The sequence below is a fragment of the Pelobates fuscus genome, chromosome 1 (assembly GCF_036172605.1).
Source record: "Pelobates fuscus isolate aPelFus1 chromosome 1, aPelFus1.pri, whole genome shotgun sequence".
Classification (NCBI taxonomy): Eukaryota; Metazoa; Chordata; class Amphibia; order Anura; family Pelobatidae; genus Pelobates; species Pelobates fuscus.
Window position 1 is genome coordinate 459005025 of NC_086317.1, and position 22199 is coordinate 459027223.

At 37.2% G+C, this 22199-nt stretch overlaps 1 protein-coding gene across 1 annotated transcript in view; it reads right to left on the bottom strand.

Moving 5' to 3' along the window:
* FAT3 (FAT atypical cadherin 3) overlaps positions 1 to 22199 on the bottom strand; it is a 445851-nt gene that overhangs the window by 96143 nt on the left and 327509 nt on the right. Inside the window, exon 11 of the mRNA XM_063430785.1 lies at positions 14074 to 18147. Coding sequence (XP_063286855.1) covers positions 14074 to 18147 — 4074 coding nt within the window. The remainder of the gene's footprint in view (positions 1 to 14073; positions 18148 to 22199) is intronic.

Consider the following 22199-nt stretch of genomic DNA (forward strand, 5'->3'; position numbering starts at 1 on the left):
ATCTACAATGATGTTGCAGGATTGCATGTTGGACAAGTCAGTAGGTGTCCGAAACAAAATTATATGACATTATGAAAGTGAGAATTCACAGTTGATTTCAAATTTAAGGCCAAATGGAAGCATAGCTGACTTAGATACTTTTTCCAGATTGGATATTTGGCCTTATTATTATTATTATTATTATTATTATTATTTATAAAACGCCAGCAAATTCCGTAGCGCTGTTCAATGGGTGGACTAACAGACACGTAATTGTAACCAGACAAATGGATGCACAGGGACAGAAGGGTTGAGGGCCCTGTTCAATAAGCTTAAATGCTAGAGGGGGTGAGGTATAGTGACACAAAGGGTATAAGTAGGGTAATGAAATAGGTTGCTAGAAATGAAATTAAATAGCTTGCTGATAACTTAGTAGGTTATTTTTGACAGTTGCAGGAGATGAGTCGTGGGGGGAGAGAGAGGATATGAAAATGGGAATAGTTTACTTGATATGCTTTCCTGAAGAAGTGTGTTTTCAAAGAGTTTTTAAAGGAGTGAAGACTGGATGAAAGTCTAACGGAGAAGGGAAGGGAGTTCCACAGAAAAGTTGCAGCCCTGAAGTCTTGGAGGCGAGCATCAGAGGTGGGAGATGATAGGCATAGGTATATGTGAAATCCTCTTTGAATTCTCACTTTAGTGAATAACCCTCTTATAATATTCTCTTTGTGAAGATGAGATTTGGATAGTTATGGACATATAACCAGGACCCAATATAGAGTTTTAAAGTGACCTACAGAAGAACTGATCTTTGTATTCTGATTAACATGCTGTTGAGAAGAGCTGTTGGAGAAGTAATATCAGTTATCATATATAATGAGTAAGTATGGCTTGCAGACTATAGAGGGAGCTATTGCCACCGTAAATAGTTAGAGCATTAAGTACTGTTTGTCTCTGGTTTTAACTAATTGACTCTACTGACTGCTACATTGTCTCTGGTTGGTGGTTGAACATTATTCTCAGTAATATTTAATTCCTTCCATTCATGTGAATGCTGCAAAAATCGCTTTCAACAGCTACATTTTTATATTTAATAAATAAAAAAAAATTTTTTTATAGTGATGGAATTTCAAGCAGAATGTACTATAAAATAAAGGTCCTATCTAAATATACATTACAAACACTAAATAAATTGTTAGTGATGTATAAAATAACATTTTTTTATTCTTGATATATTACTATTAATTTGGTTCTCAATAAGCACACGTGCCCCATATTTAATAATGCGCAAGCTGTTGGATAAATATATAGCCACAAGGATGAGCAATCCATCTGCTTTGAAGCAGTAAGAATGATGTCTATTATAGATAATTAACTTGGCATTAATTGGGAATTAGACTGTATAATAAATTATGTAGTAAGAGTAGCTTGCTCCCAGCAAATTTAGGATACATTGTTGACTCCTCAGTTTTGTTAATATTTATTCCTTGTCCTCAATAGTCTTAAAGCTAAGCAAAACTATTTGCGGTCTTAGTTATAGACTATAAGTAGACATTAACTGGGCAGGGAGAAACCTATTTTTTTCATCCCAAATGGAAGAAGAGTTGAAGAACTTTACTTTTCACACCTAATGCGACTCCCAACAAAAAATATTGAAATAGTTCATTAGACACTTCATTGCATGTTGAATTTAAGCTTTAAATAGGAAGTTAACGTATAACGTAGATTTTATTGAAGAACACCTAATCATTGTAGAGAATGACACATTTGCTTTAACTGCACGGACACTCTAGGCAGCATAACAACTTCATCGCAATGAAGTTGTTCCGATACTCAGAGCGGTCCTTTAAGGACCAATGATATTTCATGCTGTCATAGCAACCTAATCTCTAAAGACTATAAGACTGTATGGATTTTCCTTTTTTATTAAGCATTTGCAAATCCTTACAGCCCTCATTAAATATATGAGCGGGATGTAACGTTTTGGTATAGCGTCTTTAGAAGTTGGTTTCTTATGACTGTATCAATACATCACTGGTTTTTAATGAGTTAAATGTATCATATTTTTTTAGAGGTAAAAGCATATTATTAAGTAACGTTAAACAAGCCAACATGCTATGAGTAACTTTTCTTAGAGTAGATGGTAAATTCCAATATCATTATCGCTGGAGTACTCACTTAAAAAAACGATATTAACAATACTTCATTAACTTCAAGTAGAATCCTCAAGTCAGCTGCAATGTATTGTCATGTAAAGGGGGGGTAAAGAAACAATCCAATTAAAAGCCGTTGGAGGTAGATTCTGCTCAGTGGTAAAACTTGCTTAAAGCAAGTCTAGAAGCTTTTTAACAGCAGCGTTGATTAAATATCCAACAGCTTTTCTCCCAAATCATATGCTAACGAAGTCAAAGCATGGATACACACTGTGCCTATAATTTATCCAGGTATGCAACAGATACAATATCATTTTATTTTGTAATCACCATTATACAAAATGAAGGGGATTTTATTATGATTATAATTATAACTGGATTTACAAAACTGTATTTGTAATATAAGCATGATGGAATGTTGCATTACCATTTCTTAACTGCCTAGGTACATTTTTGAAAATGTATCAGTATTGTTGTTTGTATAAATTCTTTTCTCTTTAAGAACAGAATGGTCTATTGTGTTTTTAAAGCAATTGTTCTAAGTAATTTAAGATCAATAGGGAATATTGGTAGGAATGAGCTATTTGTTTTCATTTGAAAGGAAAATAAATATTAGAAATTTGAATTGTCACTTCAAATAGAACTATCAAAAATGACCTAAAATTTACTGTTTTATAAACGTGCCATTACAAGAAACATTCACACTCTGAGCATTAATGGGGACGTTAAAGCTACCCTATAGTCACCAGAACAACTACATGTTATTGTATTTGTTCTGGTGAGTATACTCAGTCCCTTCAGGCTTTTTGCAGTAAACACTGTCTTTTCAGAGCCTAGTGATAACTTCACTGGCCACTCCTCAGATCGCTGCTAGGGGTGCTTCCTGGGGCAGTGCTGCACAGTGTCGCTGACATTTAGTGCTTCCACCTTCTGTATGGAGACATGGAACTTTCCCATATTGATGCATTGATTCAATGCATCTCTATGAGGAGATGCTGATTGGTCAGGGCTGTGTTGACTCTGCCCCTGATCTACATCCTTGACAAACTGAGCCAATCCTATGAGAAAGCATAGTGACTGGCTTTTGTTCAACACTTCTGATGATGTCAGCCAAGCAGGCAGATCAGGGGTAGAACCAGCAGCAGCAGACTCCAATACAAGTAAGATTTTGCTATATTTAGGGAGGCAAAGTGGGCATTGGTGTATTTTAGATCTGCTGCCCTAGGCATGACGGGACTTGGGCACCCCCTAATTTAAATGTGCCCCACCCCTTCCTCTCAAGGACACACCTCTTCCTGTTAAAGACTAACAGACACTTTAACTGACAGACACACACTCTCAGATACACTGACATGCTCACACACTTACTGATTTGACACAATCTGACAGACACACAACCACTGACAGACATGCACACGCTCACTGACATAGACACACAATGACGCAGACACACACACACTCACTCACTGACAGACACACACCCACCCACTGACAGACACACACACACTGAGAGGCATGCACAATCACTCAGACACAGATACACACTGATTTGACACAATCTGACAGACACACACACACTCACTCACAGACATACACAATCACTCAGACACACACATTAACTGACAGACACAAGCACTCACTCAATCACAGACACACAGGCTCCCTCACAGACACACACAATCACTCACACACTAACATACATACTCTCACTCACAGACACACACTGACAGACATACACACATTCACTCACAGATACACACTCACAGACACACACACACACATACACACATTCACTCACTCACACATTCACTAACACACACTGACAGACATACACTCACAGACACACACACACACACACACACAGAGACTCACTGACAAACAGGCAGACACACACACCGACAGCCTACCTTTGGTAGAGCTGTGTGGATTTTATACCTGGGCTCCAGTGAGGCTGTTGGCTAGGCTGATTGGATAGGCATGCAGGCAAGCGGCTAGCTGAGTTCCAGGCAGGTGGAGTGATGCCGGGAGCCGGAATGTGCTGAGCATGGAGAGCTCACAAATCAGTGCTCCCTCGCCGCCCACCTGGAACTCAGATAGCCGCCTTCCCTGAGGCTAACAAGGCATTTGCCTGGGCATTTAGGGGCAGCATTTTTTGTCACTCCCTGGAAAGTGTCGCTGAAGGCAAATGCCTTTTTTTGCCTCGTGGCAAATACAGCACTGAAAGTGGGGCAGGGGGTCTACATGGTGGTTTTAACACTATAGGGTCAGGAATACATGTTTGTGCTCCTTTAACTTAAATTATATATTTGTGATGTGTCCTATACTATATAAGAGAGTTACATTGTCTAGTAAAGACTAACATTTTGTTTAGAAGAGTTAATAAACGGGAAAAGGGACAGGTATAGACATAACGGTTCATATCTCAAAAACTACCATAAACAGGTTTATTGATATGCCAACATGAAAGGCATTAGGTAATTCCTACATTTTCAAATACTGGTGATCATGAAAGGGATTCTAAAGTCACCCAGACCACTTCATCTCAATGAAGGTGTCTGGGTGCAGTGGTCCCGTCCTTTTAACCCTTCAATGTAAAACATGGCAGTTTTTAAAAGGGTCGCAGGGTTAAATCACATTCTTAACCCAACTGTAGTGGCTGTCCTTTAACCCTTTCAGGACCGCTGACGGTTCAGGACCGTCAGCGGTAAAACATGCGTTTGGACCGCTGACGGTCCTGAACCGTCATAACGGTCTGGGGCTACTTACCTGATCGCCGTCGGTCCCACGGCGGCGATCAGTGCTCCACCCGGTCCAGGGGGGTTGCCTGTCTGCCCGGGCAGTCCCCCCTCGGCAGATCAGGACCCTGCGGCCATGTGATCACTCGATCACATGACCGCAATAGGTGTCTGTGTATCTGCCTGCAGGGGGACTGTCTGTGCTGACAGGCAGTCTCCCTGCAAGTGAAAAATCAAAAAAATAAAGTAAAAAAAAAACAGTGTAAAATCAGTGTAAAAAAAATAATAATAATATGTGTATATATATATATATATGATATATATACATGTATTATATCTATATATAATATATGTATATGTATCATATATATAATGTCATATTAAGTGTATTTTTATATTTATATATACGCATATTAATATAAAAATACACTTATATTTAAATTACACACGAATATATACAATATATATAATTGCTATATATATGGTATATATATATTATTATAAAATACAAATAATATGTTAATAAAAATAAATAACAAAAAATAAAAATAATTTGTAATAATTATAAAAAAATATTTATATATGCAATTTTATTCTAACAGTATTTTGATATATATATATAAATATATATTTATATCAAAATATACTTAGAATGTAATGATATATATATCTATGTATAAATAAATAAATAAAAACAATACGAAATATACATATGTCCATATACATAATTACATAAATAATTTCATAAATATACACGTAGACGTCAAATATATAAATATGTATATATATTAAAATTCTACATGTGTATTTATGTAATATTTTTACCTAATTAAGTAATTTTAATGATTGCAATTTGAGGGACCTGCCTGCCAACCCAGGCCGAAAGTCCAGATAATTTAATTTGCTAGCACTGTGTTTAACCCTGTAACTTTCTATGACACCCTAAATCCTGTACATGGGGGTACTGTTTTACTCGGGAGACTTCGCTGAACACAAATATTAGTGTTTCAAAACAGTAAAACATATCACAGCGATGATATTGTCAGTGAAAGTGAAGTTTTTTGCATTTTTCACACACAAACAGCACTTTCACTGAGGATATTATTGCTGTGATACATTTTACTGTTCTGATACACTAATATTTGTGTTCAGCGAAGTCTCCTGAGTATAACAGTACCCCACATGTAGAGGTTTTATAGTGTTTGTGAAAGTTACAGGGTCAAATATAAGGCTTGATTTTACTTTTTTTTTAATTGAAATTTGTCGGATTGGTTAGGTTGCCTTTGAGAGCGTATGGTAGCCAAGGAATGAGAATTAGCCCCATGATGGCATACCATTTGCAAAAGAAGACAACCCAAGGTATTGCAAATGGGGTATGTTCAGCCTTTTTTAGTAGCCACTTAGCCACAAACACCGGCCAAAGTTAGCGTTTCTTGCATTTTTAACACACAAACAAATATAAATGCTAACTTTGGCCAGTGTTTGTGACTAAGTGGCTACTAAAAAAAACTGGACATACCCAATTTTGAATACCCTGGGTTGTCTACTTTAAAAAAATATGTACATGTTAGGTGTGTTTCAGGGATTTATGACAGATAACGGTGTTACAAGGTCACTATTGATACATTTAAAATATATATATATTGAAACAGCAATTTCCTACTTGTATTTATAGGCCTATAACTTGCAAAAAAAAGCAATAAAGCATGTAAACACTGGGTGTTTTTAAACTCGGGACAAAATTTTGAATCTATTTAGCAGTTTTTTTCATTAGCTTTTGTAGATAAGTAAAATATTTTTCAAGTAAAAGTCCAAAAACATGTTTTTTTTTTTAATTTTTCACCATATTTTATTATTTTTTTTAAATACAATATTGGACATAATACAAATAATGGTATGTAAAGAAAGCCCCTTTTGTCCTGAAAAAAACAATATATAACTTGTATGGGAACCGTAAATGAGAGAGCGGAAAATTACAGCTAAACACAAACACCACAAAAGTGTTAAAACTGCTCTGGTCCTTAACGTACAAACATCGCAAAAACAGGCCGGTCCTGAAGGGGTTAAGAAAGCCAGAGAAACACAGCTCTAGAGGATAAATAATCAACAACCAAAACATAAAAATTATGCGAGAATTGATGAGTCTGGAAAATTTGTTCCTAAATTCTGCGATCAGTTGTCAACTCGCTCAACTTTAACAGATACGTTTTACTCGCCTGTTATGTAAATAATGGAAGCAGTGCTCCATTCCATATGTGTATAGATAGTTTTAATGGCTCTTTTTTCTACATTTTATTATCTATTAGACCTTTATGTCTTCCCAAAGTCAGAGTTTAACCTTTTGAGCACATTTTATTGCTCACTGCTTTCGGTGGAAAAATGGGTTAAACATTAGAGCACGGGCTTTAAAATGTGGGGAACAGCTGTTGCTTGACTACAAGTCCTATAATCCCTTGGCAAACACAAAGAGACCACGTGCCGTATGGAAGGTCATAGGAGATACAGTCAAGTAACAGCTGCTGCTAGGCTACTTTTGACAATCTAAGGCTTTAGATCTTAATGAAGCCTGCTTAGGTTTAGCAGTTTATTTGTTTCCCAAGGCTAAGGAATAGTTTTATGTGCAGTTTTGCAATGCTTCTTTTTTTTTTTAGACTTGGCATGCATACAGGCGCTGTAAGAGCCACCATTTCAGATTTATTTCAGCCTCAGGTTTTGGCATGTACCTCTATTCCCTGTAAAAGGTATCAATAATAACGTTAAAAAAAATGCATTTTGTAAAATTTTGTCTGCTTTTTTAGAAAAAATGCATATTTTCCAAATGCTGGTAGACCTTTTCATTCATTAGAATTTCAAATATATCTAATGGGTTTTATTTCTAGGCTATAAAGGGTTCCATGCCCAAATGGGAACCTGGGACTCTCCTTTCATCATGATTGCCTAGGGACCAAGTCATGGAGCCGATGTAGCATGTTCCAGCCACTCTAGCACAGCCCTGGCAGTGTGGGATACATCCTGACTTAAAGAAAAGAACAGATGTGGACTTTATGGATACTTAGGGATGGGACCAATCATTAAATAACATGGCCCATCCAAATTTGCAGGTGTCTTACTATTGGGTAATATGCCACAGAGGACCATATAAAACAAAGATAGCAAATGATGAAGCAGAAAACAAAAAGTAACTTGGAGAACGTCAAGTCGAACACATCGATAGCAAGATAACATACCTTCTAACATTTAAAATGAACCCAGAGGGACACTGTAATTTGATGGGTGACACTGGGGGTGTGGCCAAAGCCAGGGCTATTCTGGGATATTTTAGGTGATTTACTGCTAAGATATTTTTGTAATTAAATTCTAATTTAGAACAAAAACAATGTATCTACTTATAGCTAATGTACTCTACTTATAGCTTTCTAGCCTATCTCCACCAACTCTTTCTAAAACCTTTAACTACACACCCTCTCACAAATCTTTTAAATCCTACTCCCACCATCTCTTACTCTCTATCCTTGGTGATGTCTCTCTAAATCCTGCTCCCACCTCTGCAAACCCACCATGTGTTAACTCCATTAATCACAATAATCTCGTACCCATCTCATGTCACTCTTCCTCTAAATCCTCCTTCTGTACTGCCCTCTGGAATGCACGCTCTGTTTGCAGTGTTACTAAATCCACTGCTGTGCACAACGTTTTCGTCTCTCGTTCCTTAGACTTACTAATCTTAACAGAAACATGGCTCTCTCCCACTGACTCTGCTATTACAGTGGGCTAAGTTCCCCACAAATGTCGCTGGCAATACCCTTGATCTTATTTTCTCTCATGAATGTGCAACCTCTAATCTCTGCAACACTCCATTTCCTCTCTTAGATCACCACCTCTTATCATTTGCTCTCAATAGTGCCCTACCCCATCATCCTCAACCTAACCCCCTTCAACTAAGAAGAAATCTGAATTATATTTACCTCCAGCAGCCATCAGCTAATATTTATTCCCAACATCTATCCATCCCTACTTTCTCCTGTCCCTCACTGGCTATCTCTTTATATAACACTACCCTTACCTTTGCCCTGGATGCTGCAACCCCACTCCAAACATGCACGTTGAGGAGAACACGCCCCCTTGATTCTGGCCTCACATCCAGTCTGTTACAAAATCCTGTAGATTCCATCTTAAAAACATAGCCCGCATCCGCCCCTTTCTTACACAAGATGCTACTAAGGAGATTGTCCATGCTCTAGTAATCTCTCGCATGGATTATTGTAACTCTCTCCTAATAGGTCTTCCCACAAGTCGTATTGCCCTGCTACAGTCTGTAATGAATGCTGCAGCTAGACTGATTTTCACCTCCTGTCACTCCTCTCACACCTCTCCCCTCTGTCAGTCCTTACACTGGCTTCCTGTATCCTATAGGAGTCAATTCAAGGTACTAACCCATACCTATAAAGCACTGACCAATTCTAGCCCTTCCTATATTTCTTCACTGATCCGCAGGTATGCCTTTTCTTGGTGTCTCTGCTCTGCCCTTCTCCTGTCTGCTGCTCGCACCCATACAGCCAACTCACGCTTGCAGGACTTTTTGTGGGTTGCTTCTTTCCTTTGGCATAGCCTGCCTACGACTATCAAGCTCTCCCCTAGTTTTCAATCATTTAAAAAGTGCCTCAAAATCCATCTCTTTAGGAAAGCTTTTGGCCTTGCAGAGTAATCTCTACCTTACATACCTGTCTCTTGCTCTCTCCTAAAGTGCAGAACTCCACTCTCTCCTCCAGCTCTGCTTCACTCCACCTTGTTTAAATTGCTACCTCCTGTCCTGTTATGTACCTCTTATAGTCTGTAAGCTCATTTGAGCAGGGCCCTCTTCAACCTATTGTTCCTGTAAGTTTTTGTAATTGTCTCATTTATTGTTAAATCTCCCCCTTTGATAATATTGTAAAGCACTACGGAATATGCTGGCGCTATACAAATACTACTACTACTAATAATAATAATCAGACAGTAAAGAGTTGTAAAGAGGGCATAAAAGGGTCCTAGTAGAGCATAGAAAGGGGAATGTATAAAGTAAAATATATTTTCCTACAACAACAAAAACAAAAATATATATATAATAAATTTCTATATTCTATTAATCCGGGCTTTGTCCAAATTGTAGCACTCATGCCAATCATGGTCCAGAAACAGTATAATATAATCTCACACCTATAGTGTGTCAGATAATATATAAAGTTATATTATTCTTATAAACAATTATTCAGCATCAGTAAATGGATTTTCATTTCCAATTGTTAATCCTAAATATCAACAGCCCCCATGATAAACTAGTGCCCATTCGTGAATAGTCTGTGTTTTTCCAATAAATATTGTACATTCATTAATCCAATAGTATTAAAAGTTTTAGATACCAATCTGAATATTGGTATTGTAAGTTAGATTAAAACCTTAAAAGCTTAATATTTATGTAGGAAAGCTTTGAGTATTTTCATATCATTAATTAACTTAATTATTGGAAGGAACAATAAGCATTTTGACAGTAAAGCAGTAGGAAGGACAAACTGTGTGAACCACATATTCATTATCTATTATTACTGAGTCAACACTCGGCCAGGATGTCGAGTAATTAATAAGAATAAATAGGAGACAAAAAATGCTTACAAGTTACATCTTTTTTTTTAATTACATCATCCTGGAACAGATAATGGGCAGGGTGTATGATAGAAAATGTGCGGTAATAAAAAGGTTTTAACTCACATAGGCTGATATTTTCAAAACAAAAGAGTGGATAAAATTGCCTAATTCAAGAAAGAACAGGGGCATTTAGATAATTTAGATCATTTCAGATATTATCTGGAATATGCACAGAACAATTCACAGACAGAAAGCAAATTTGGAGACGTCATAATGGGTTTTTCTTAATTTCCCTTTTTCCCCGCCCTAAGAAATACTATCTTAAGCTACTTTATCATTAAAGGGAAACTATTGGCTAGGAATACAAAATTGTATTCGTAGCACTATAGTACCCAAAAGTGCCTCCCTCGCATTTCCCCCACCCCAGTACAGGAATGGTTAAAAACTTTTCTGTAACTTACCTGAATCCAGCACCAATGTCCCTCGGTGCTGAGTCAGGCTATGCCTCCCCTCCCACACTGTTTGCCAACATTGTGGACATAATGCGCATGTGTGTAGAGCACCACAATCGCATTGGAACAACCCAATAGGAAAGCATTGAATCAAGACTTTCCTATGGGGTTTTAGCTGGGTGTCATCATGCATGGAGTGTCCAGTGTCAGTTAGGGAACCAAAAGTTATCTAAAGCCTAGGTAGACACCCACTAGAGGTGGAGTTAACCTTGCAAAAGTAATTATTGCAGTTTCTCGGTAACTGCAATAATTACCATTGCAGGGTTGAACTGACAGGGACACTGCACCCCGACCACTTCAATGAGCTGAAGTGGTCTGGCTGCCTATACTGTCCCTTTAAATGCATAGCATTTTAAATTATTATATATTTTGTAATATGTATACCATAATACAAATGTGATAATTCTAGTGAGCAACACTATGGGACTATAAAGTCAATAGTAACCATTAGCACAAACTTTACTGGAAGTGCAAATATTTATTTATCACGAATAACACTTAGTGAAACATAAAAAAAAAATCACCAATATAAAATGATGATAAGCAGAATACATGAATAAAACAGAAAAGCATATTAGATGGAATTCCACTCTTAGGCCTTGCTTTTACATTGTTGGCTATGTTTCTCAAATTAGTTTATATTTTTGGATAAACCTTTCAAATAATTTATTTTAAAATATCAAAATATCAAAAAAAAAATTCACACAGAAAACAAATATCAGTATATAAAAAAAATCAACATTCTACAAAATCATTTTTTTATCGATAATATTAGCTAAAAGTATGAAATAATTTAAAATCTTATCCAACAATATTAAATCAAGGCCTAGATAATATGTACAAAAGCACAAAGTTTGGGAAGTAAATCTTGGGCATATGCCCAATCTTCTACAATTTAACAGCTTGCGGAGAAAATAGCACATCTCGATTACCAAATTAAGAAAATAAATGCAGGACAAATGGCCACGAACATATGGAAAAAAATCTTCCATATGTTAAAAATCGTCACTTAATATACTATTTCTGAGTTTGCATTCAGCCATTTGTTCTGCATTAATTATTGTTACTATGTGTTTTTTTTTTTATTAATTCTAGATGTTTTCAACAAAGCAACAAACTGTATAGAATTCTTGATTGTATATTAGGAATTTATAACTTCCAATAATGATTCTCCCTTTAAAGTGAGCCTGTGCAATTTATACATTGTGTTGGCTAAATAGACATCTCACGTATTGTTAAAAATATATACTTTTCCTCCTATAATTTTGCTAAAGTTAGAGAAAATGTATTCTCCAACAGCAGAAAATGAATTCTGCAACGGCAGAATTTAATTCATGAAAATGTTTATTTGTGTATCTGCTGGGATTCCAATTATTAATTTGACTTGCTGAGTATATCTATATATAAACACCTACCAAGGAGAGGTTTAAGAGATACGTCGTTCAGCCTTCAAGCAGTTTCACTCATGAAAATACATGAATGAAACTGCTACGAATGTTACTTTAACAACAGCTCCATTCAACTTATTTTACCAATAGATCTCCTAGCGGTCACACATGTTCTGCAACACACACTCACCAATACAGAATTCAAGGAGAACCTGCTGGAATAGTCCATGAGAATGTGATACAGCAGTCCGATAAAGATGAGAGTTGGAATTCAGCAGTAGATGATGTGACAATGTTTGTCATTCTCTTAATGAAACCTAGCGCCAAGACATTTTACTGTCACTAACTGGATGATTCAATTAGCAAGTATACTGTGACTTTCCCGACAAGCAGACCAGGCGTCAGAAATCAAATTATGTTTCACAACTTTAAATGTTGTGTTCCTCTCGGGCTAGGCACAGATGCCAGATTCCTAACCTTGTTGTACCAGCTGATAGATCGAACATAACTTATGTGCGTGCTTTACATATTTGTTTAAAGCCAAACTTGAATATCCTTTCATGACCTTTTTAAGCTTCAGAAGTGTTGAAGGTTTTTTTTTTTATTACATCAGAAATTGGTGTAGGATTCATATCTCTTTATCTATGAATGAGATTGTCAATTACCAAATCCTCATATGTATTACTTTAATTATTGCTAATTATAAAAAAAGGGTATGAAGAGAGACCATTATCTTGCGTCTCCCTGACTATTAGGTATTATTATTGAAATCCGTGTGTAATTATCACCGTATATCTCCTTGCCACAGCCAAACTATATCTACATAAGTCATGTGTTAATGACAATATCACTACTCAATAATATAATATTACCAATTATATCTTTATCCACCCTAAAGATTATACAACACAGAAAAGAAAATAGTTAAGAAAGGAAAAAAAAATGAACAAACAACGCATTTTCCGGAAAAAAAACTCCCCCGGTACTAATACGGACAATATCTGAAAATAATAAAGAACTTTGGGGAGTACCATCATTTTTATGATCATAGAGAAGAAATGCATATCCCATTTTTTAAGATCTTTACGTATATCTTCTACTAATCTTCCATAATTTAGTTTATATATCTCTTTCTGTTCTACTGCACGCTGTACCCCTAGATATGTTAGGCCTCTTTCTGCCCAGTTATAATTAAACTTTCTCTGTATCTGTTGAAGGGAATTTGAAAACGTATTAACCCTTTCCCCACCAATACATCCTAACATATATAAAAGAGGTCTTTCCAAAACTCATTGACTTGGTTACATTTTACAAATCTAAATTAAAAGTACATTTTGTTAATGATTTTTTAATGCTCCAGTACTGCCCCATTACCAACAATATACTGTATTTTTCTGCAACAATTAATGTCTGTTAAAAAAAAAGCCAAAGGTTATGTCACAAAACATTGTAACATTGCACAAGTTTTAGATCTATCTACCTAATGACAATGACATCCTGACCTAGAGCCCAAAGAGACATGATCATCCTGTTTCTCCCTCCTCATTACCTCACCTTTTTTATTTTTATTATAAGGAGCATGCTAAAATAAAATTAAAATTAATATAGAGGTATTATCATCAAGCTGTACAGGATTTGATGACATGATCAAATACACACACAAACACATTTTTTTATTTAAACTTACCAGTTATATGGTAGCTCACTTGTCGATTTGCTTCTGATGTGTCTTCATCCCATGTGCTAAGTACTGCAACAACCTCTCCAGGGGTTTCGCTCTCCTTCACAGATCCTTTGTACACATCATATTCAAAGATTGGCCCATTGTCATTTACATCTGTGATCAGAACAGAAACTAGCACCGTAGAAGAGAAAGATAACTGTTCTCCAAGATCTGATGCTACTACCGTAAAGGTATATGCAGGATGCTTCTCATGGTCCAGCTCTTTCAGTGTAGTTATCCAACCACTGTTCATGTCAATTGTAAATGTTTCAAAGAGTTTGTCTTCTTCTTTTTCTGAAACAAGACTGTAAGTAACTTGACCATTAGCTCCCCCATCTGCATCTACAGCTTTTACTTGGATTACACCTGTTCCTGTTGGCATTCCTTCCATTACTACGGCCTCATAATGTGTGGATACAAAAACGGGCTTGTTGTCATTTAAATCTAAAATCTTTACTTCTACATCAACAGTAATGAATACATCAATATTATCCAAGGGCACAGTTGCTGACACTTTGAAATGAAAGATAGGTATTGTTTCATGGTCAACTTTCTTGTCTAGCTTTAACACCCCCATGTCTTTATCTATGATAAAAATATTGTCTTTGTTATTTTCAGCAAAGTCACCATTAACAGTGCCAAAAACAGCCATTTGGATAGGTGAAATATAAAATGTGTCTATTGTTGTTCCAATGGCAGAATCCTCTGGGAGAGTGAAGGAGTACTGAGGCTGGGAAAAGGTAGGTAAGATGGTTTCAGAAGGTACCACATGGATGTATACCGGAATGAGTGAATGTTTCATTGGAATGCCACCATCTACTGCTTTGACAAAGAATGAAAGCACAGTATTTTTCAACTGGTTAAAATTTCCCTTTGTAACCATCCACCCATTGTCAGGATCTATTTCCAGGAGGTCAGCAACAGACACAGAGGCCTCACTGTAAAGTGAATATGTAATACGAGCATTTGCTCCATCATCCAAATCAAAGGCTTGTACCTGTGTTACCAGGTGACCCTTCTCAACATCAGCTTTAACAGTTGCTCGATACTCTGTAGCCTTAAACTGTGGTGCATTGTCATTTTCATCCACCAGAATCACCTGCACGATACAGAAAGCAGCTCTTCCTCCACCATCAAGTGCCCTGAGGAATATGCTGATATCCTGCTCCAGAGGATTTTCTCTGTCAAGTTTTTCTGTTGTTACTATCTGTCCCAAGGTGTCAATAAAGAATCTATTCTTAGCATGGTCATTTATTATGGTGTAGCTTACATGTCCATAAATGCCTGAGTCTCCATCCGTTGCCTTCACATATATGACTTTTGTTCCAATGGCAGAATTTTCTCTGACTTCCGTCACGTAAACACTTTGTGCAAAAACAGGACTGAAAAGATTAGCTCCTAGAATCTTTATATGCACCTGAGCTGTGCTTGTGAACAGGCCATCGGAGACAGAGATATTTAAGCTATGCATTGGTTCCATTCTTTGCTTTCGATGGTTGGAAAGAGTAATGATACCACTTATACTGTCCATGATAAAGTTTACTCGATCATTTCCAGATAAAATGCTGTATTCTAATCTATCAATGTCAGTGCTGTCGGCATCTGATGCTTGGACACAGGTCACAAAATGTCCTCTAGAAGCAAGCTCACTGACATACGATTCATAAATCAGCTGATTAAAAACAGGAGGGTTGTCATTTAAGTCCGTTACGTAAATAGTAACCAGCACTTCACTACTGAGAGCTGGGAATCCATTATCCGTTGCCCTGATTTTTAAGCTGCTTTGATGGGAAACTTCATGATCTAACAGCCGTGCTGTTAGTATTAGGCCGCTTGTACTGTCTATGTGAAATGAATCTGTATTGTTAAAATTGTCCTGAATGATTTGATACCTTATCACCTTATTGTTATCAGAATCCGCATCGGTAGCTACAACTTGCAAGACTGGGGTCCCTATCAGTGAGCTTTCAGACAGAGTTGCGTTATAAGATGGAAACTGAAAAACTGGTGGGTTGTCATTAACATCATTAACACTTAAATCCACGATGACTTCTGCTCGAGCACTTGTAAGTGAATCACTTGCTCTTATAGTCAACTTGAAAGAAGGGTTGACCTCAAAATCCAAAGGACTTATAACAGTTATAACTCCAGTATTAAAATCAATGTTAAATTGGTTGAATTGATCCCCATCAACTATGGTGTAAATAATACCCTGACCTTCAGGACTTGTGGCATTAATGCTTAAAATAGGTGTGTGCATTTCTACATCCTCATCTACAGACATGGTGTAGAAGGCCTTATCAAACACTGGCATTGCCTTGTTTACGATAGTTACAGGAAGTTCCACGGAAGCAGACAGAGCAGGATCACCACCATCTTTTGCAATTATGACAAGGGCATATTCAATGTTTGATAGATCTGAATCAAATGTTTTTTTTAACATTACACTCCCATTGTGCTTATCGATTTCAAAATGACCATAGTCGTTATCAAGAACAAATGTCAAATCACCATTTTTTCCTTTGTCTTTATCAATAGCAGTCACTTTATAAATAACTGTCCCAGGCTCAGCATCAACTTGAACAGCAGCATAGTACGGAAGTCCAATAAAAATAGGAATGTTGTCATTGATATCCTCGATGTTGACTTTGACCACGACTCTTGCAACACGAAGGAGATCCAGTTCACGACTCGCCTCAACTACCAACTCATAGAGTTCTTTTACTTCTCTGTCAAAAGAAACTCCAGTGGTTTGAATAACTCCTGAAGTGGCCTTGATCTTAAATTTATTTCCAGGATTTAATATGGTATATTTTAAAGGTTCATTGAGATGATGGCCTACAGCATTCACAACAGCCACTTTAGTAATATTAGTGCTATTTTCAGCTATAGATGTGGAATAAATGTCTTGGGTAAAATAAAGACCACTGTCCATTGCTTCTTTGACCAGTATTGTCACTATTGCAGTACTATAGAATTTACCATCAGACACTTTGACCATCAACATGTAGTGATCTTTAGATAAACTGCTATTTTTTATGGAGAGAACACCACTGATGGAATCGATAACAAAATGGTTCATGTTTCCTTCTGTTAAAGTATACATTAGCTCAGGTGGTATTGCAGAATCGGGGTCTCTTGCACTAACCTGAAGTATTTCTACCCCAACATAAGTTGGTAACAATAATGTTGTTTCAAACACAGCCTCTGTAAAAACTGGAGGATTATCATTGACATCAGTTACTTCAACAGTGACTTCTACTGGGTTTTCTGCTGTAAGCTGTGGACTTCCGCTATCTCTTACATGAACATGAAAATGGAAATGAGCTATTGTTTCATGGTCTAAATATGCGATAGTTCTAATAGCACCTGTGCTTGAGTCCACCGTAAAATACCTCTTAGCAGTTGATTCAACAATTTGATAGACAAGAAGTGCATTTTGGTTGCTGTCAGCATCACTTGCTCGTATCACTAAAGGATTGTTGTCTGAGCTACGGACAATGCTGTTTATTGGAGCTGCCTCACTGATACTGCCCACATACTGAGAATTGAGAAAAACAGGTGGGTTATCATTCTCATCTAGAATCTGAATGTTCACAGTGGCATTGGAAGCCATTCCCGCCATGTTAGTTGCTTGGACTACTAGCTGGTAAGATGATATCCTCTCATAGTCGAGGTCTGCTTGACTTGTTATGACTCCAGAGTATGGGTTTATGGAAAAAGCTCCTTCTAAATTCCCAAGCCTTATTTCATAAACCAATGTGGACTGGCTGATAGCAGAAACCAAGACTACTGATGATCCCGCATCTGCATTTTCATTAATTTCAGCTTGGTATTCATTTTGTGTGAACTTGGGGTGTGAATTATCCGACATAGTTAAAGATATTCTGACAATAGCAGCTGCAGAAAGTGGTGGACTCCCTCTATCCATTACTTTCACCGACAGAACATACTGACTCATTGATGACATTTCAGGCTCTTTAGAAACAGTAATAATGCCTAAAACAGGCTCGATTTTAAATGTATTTCCAGTATTACCTAGAAATAGAAACAAAAACAAATTAAGATCATATATAACAATCGTAAAATCAGGTCATGTGAAATTAAATATCAAAGCCTCTTTCTCTACGTGTGAGGCCATGCTTTTACAAGATGAATTGTAGGCTACTTTTTTCATTTGTGTTAGATGATTTGCTTTCTGAATTATGAAGAACCAGGTCATTCGTAACAATTTATTTCAAAAACATTAAAAACTATGTCATTAAACTGTTTAAAAATATAGATATCCGTGAAATATAAAAATAAAAATGAAGTCGTGAGAACAAGCTTATTGCTTTTTTAAAACAATCCAATTTTTTACAGTTAAGAGGACACCATAAGCAGCATTAAAACTACAGTTCATAGTGGTGGTCACATTTCTGCAAGGCTAAAAGTGAAGTGCCTTTAATTTATTGCCAAAGGTTGGTTTGAGAACCTTACTTCAACCCCTGTTACTATTATATCAAAATTAAAAAATTATTTCACTTATTACCCACACAAACACTTGGATGCTGCAACCGTATATCTGCAACTCCAAAATGATTGTTGATTTAATGAGTGAACAGCAGGGACATTTCTAGGTGACAAAACAAAACAGGTGCTTCAGCCTTAGAGGACCACTATAGTCACCCAGACCACTTCAGCTCAATAAAGTGGTCTGGGTGCCAGGTCCCCCAGGTTTTAATCCTTCGGATGTTTACATTGCAAGGTTAATCCCGCCTCTAGTGGCTGTCTTCCTGACAGCCGCTAGGGGCGCTTCCCCAACGCTCAATGCGAAAATCGCCTTGAGCACACAGAACGTCCTTAGGAAAGCATTGAGAAATGTTTTCCTATGGGCGTTTTTAATGCATGCGCAGAACTGGCCGCGCATGCGCATTCGGCGTCACTCGTGAGCTGTTGTCGGAGGGGGAGGAGAGGTCACCAGCGCCAAGGGAGCCCGGCACTGGATAAAGCCCAGTGGGAGGGGTACCCTGTGGGTGGGGGGACCTAAGACTTATAGAGTGCCAGGAAAACGAGTTTGTTTTCCTGACACTATAGTGATCCTTTAAGTCCAACCCTAAACACTAATATTTTCTATAAATCTGACTTGTTGGTGCAGAAATAGCCACAGCGATTTAATTCGGACAAATCCTGCTATATCCCAGTGTTTATAGCCATCATTGCACAACTGAAGGATTTTGGGAGACAAAATTGTGAGCCCTTCTCACTATGGTGTATTCACGAGAGGGCTGAATTAAAAGGGACGTGCTGCTTGGAATTGTAACCCCCACTAATGTCAGGCAGACCGAAACATATATTATTAGGGTCCCACTGCACACACTGAAATATTAATATAACAGCATGTCATGTGTATACAGTTGCAAGAAAAAGTATGTGAACCCTTTGGAATGATATGGATTTCTGCACAAATTGGTCATAAAATTTGATCTGATCATCAGATCTTGGAGATGTCATTAGTCTAAGGGTTCACGTACTTTTTCCACCTGCACTGTGAATGTTTACATGGTGTGTTCAATAAAAACATGGCAACATTTCATTCTTTGTGCGTTATTAGTTTAAGCAGACTGTGATTGTCTATTGTTGTGACTTAGATGATGATCAGATCACATTTTATGATCAATTTGTGAAGAAATCCATATCATTCCAAAGGGTTCACATACTTTTTCTTGCAACTGTATATACATATACACACACACGCACACGCACACACACACACACACAGTAGTGCATACAATGTCTTGCTATAAGACTTTGTGAAAGAGTTGAGATGAAATGTGAGAAAGTACATCTTTCCTTAGAGCGTAACAAATTCATGAAACGGCTGTCAAGCAGAGAGGATGCAGGAAAATAAATGAGCAGAATTCAGAATTACATAGGGCAGAAAAATTGCACCCAGGAGAATAGAAAGCAATATATATAGCAATCACATCTCTATACAAGTTTCCTTCTCAAATTCAGATTTTTTTGATGATGGCTGATCTTAGTTATCAAGATTGGTATAGATATATTACATAAATACATACAGAGCCAGATAGTAAGAATAGCTTAGAAAAGGGCTACAGCTGTTTTGTGTTTTAAATATCAAAATGTTTGTATGCTTGTGCAATTTAAATTACTCTAGTGACATTCACAAATACATGTCTGACATTTCTCAATGTTATTATGCTGAGTGTGAGCAGAGTTGTAGCTAGCTTGGGTATTTGGCACCCATGGCAGAATTGTATTTTGGCAACTTACTGGAGTTTGGAAAAATATTGTTAGTCCACCCCTTGTGTCTCTGTTTACCCCTCATCATTTTTAGCGACACTCCATACCACAATTACTCCTTTTATGAAAGCCCATAATTAATTTTGTATGGTGTTGTCTTGAGAGTTTTTGAAATGTTAATTTTTTTTCTACAAGGTTGTGGTCCTCTTTGTGGCTGTCAAGGTTACTCCAATATTCAAGCAAGCAGTCTGCAATGTATTTGGAGAGAATGCAAGTTATGATGTTCAGTCCCCAGTTTCTCCCTCACACTGCCACTTTAAGCCTGGAACATCTTCCTGTCCCACTCATTGATATGCTACTGAAAATGAGAATTTGTGAAAATGATTGTGCAAATGATGTCATCCTTTTTCTGCCTAACCTTATAGATAATTCTGTCTTCCTCACTCTGTTTTTTTTTATAATTACTAAATGCTAACTTTTTGTTTTTTACTATTTTGGCCACACCTGCGGAGCACCACAGTGGTTTCTTAATTTTTTTGCTTTTACTGACAAGCCTAATGCAATTTTCTGTTGCCTTCAGTAGTGCAACTTTTAAATAATCCCATTTCTCTTGGACGCCATTTAAGTTGCTCCAGTCTGATAATGACTCCTTTACACATATTCTAATTTTAGAAAAGTCTGTTTTTCTAGTCTAAAACTTTTGTTTTTGTGTGGTGTGACTCAGTCACTGTTCTTATATTAAACCACACTGACTGATGATCACTGGATCCTAAACGTTCACCTACAGTAATATCGGATACCAAATCTCCATTTGTTAACACTTAATCTAGTATGGCCTCTTTACGAGTTGGCTCCTCAACGACTTGTTTTAGAGACAATCCCAGTAGGGAGTTTAAAATATGTGTGCTCCTGGCACAAGCAGCTATTTTTGTTTTCCAATTCACATCAGGAAGATTAAAGTCACCCATTAAGATAACTTCCCCCTTCATTGTCATTTTAGCTATTTCCTCAACTAGTAGATTATCTAACTCTTCAATTTGTCCTGGGGGCCTATAAATCACACCTACACGAATTACTGTGTGATTACCAAATTCTAACGTAACCCAAACGGACTCTATGTTCACCTCACTAACTTTTATTAGGCTAGATTTTATGCTATCCTTCACATACAGGGCTACCCCTCCCCCTTTCCTGCCTTCCCTGTCTTTTCTATATAAAGAGTACCCTGGTATTGCTATGTCCCAGTCATTTTTCTCATTATACCATGTCTCAGTAACAGCGACTAAATCTACACTATCAGTTGCCATTATTGCCACAAGTTCATGGATCTTATTCCCTAAACTGCGAGCATTTGTAGACATGACTCTAAGCTTATCATTTTTTAACCCACTTGCTACAGGCACCTTCTGTCCTTGTTTTGGGGAACAATTGGATTGATGTTTTATCACCCTTTTGCCCCCCCCTTCCCCTCCTAGTTTAAATACATCCTAGCAAAACCTCTGAACTGCTCACTGAGAACATTTGTTCCCTTTTGAGAAAGATGCAAACCATCTTTTTTGTACAGTTTTTTTCCATTCCAAACAGAGCTACCATGAGAAATAAGGCCAAATCCTTGCTCCCGACACCATTCACCAAGCCACAAGTTAAAGTCCCTAATATGCATCCGCCTGTCGTTCTGAGTGTTATGCACAGGCAGAACTTCAGAGAATGACAGTGTGGAAGCAACCTGCCGTATATCATTGGCAAAAACACTAAAAACTTCCTTAACCTCTGAAACCTCATTGCAAGCCAAGTCATTTGTCCCTAGATGGACAAGTACATCCAATTCCCCTTCCTGCTTTGCT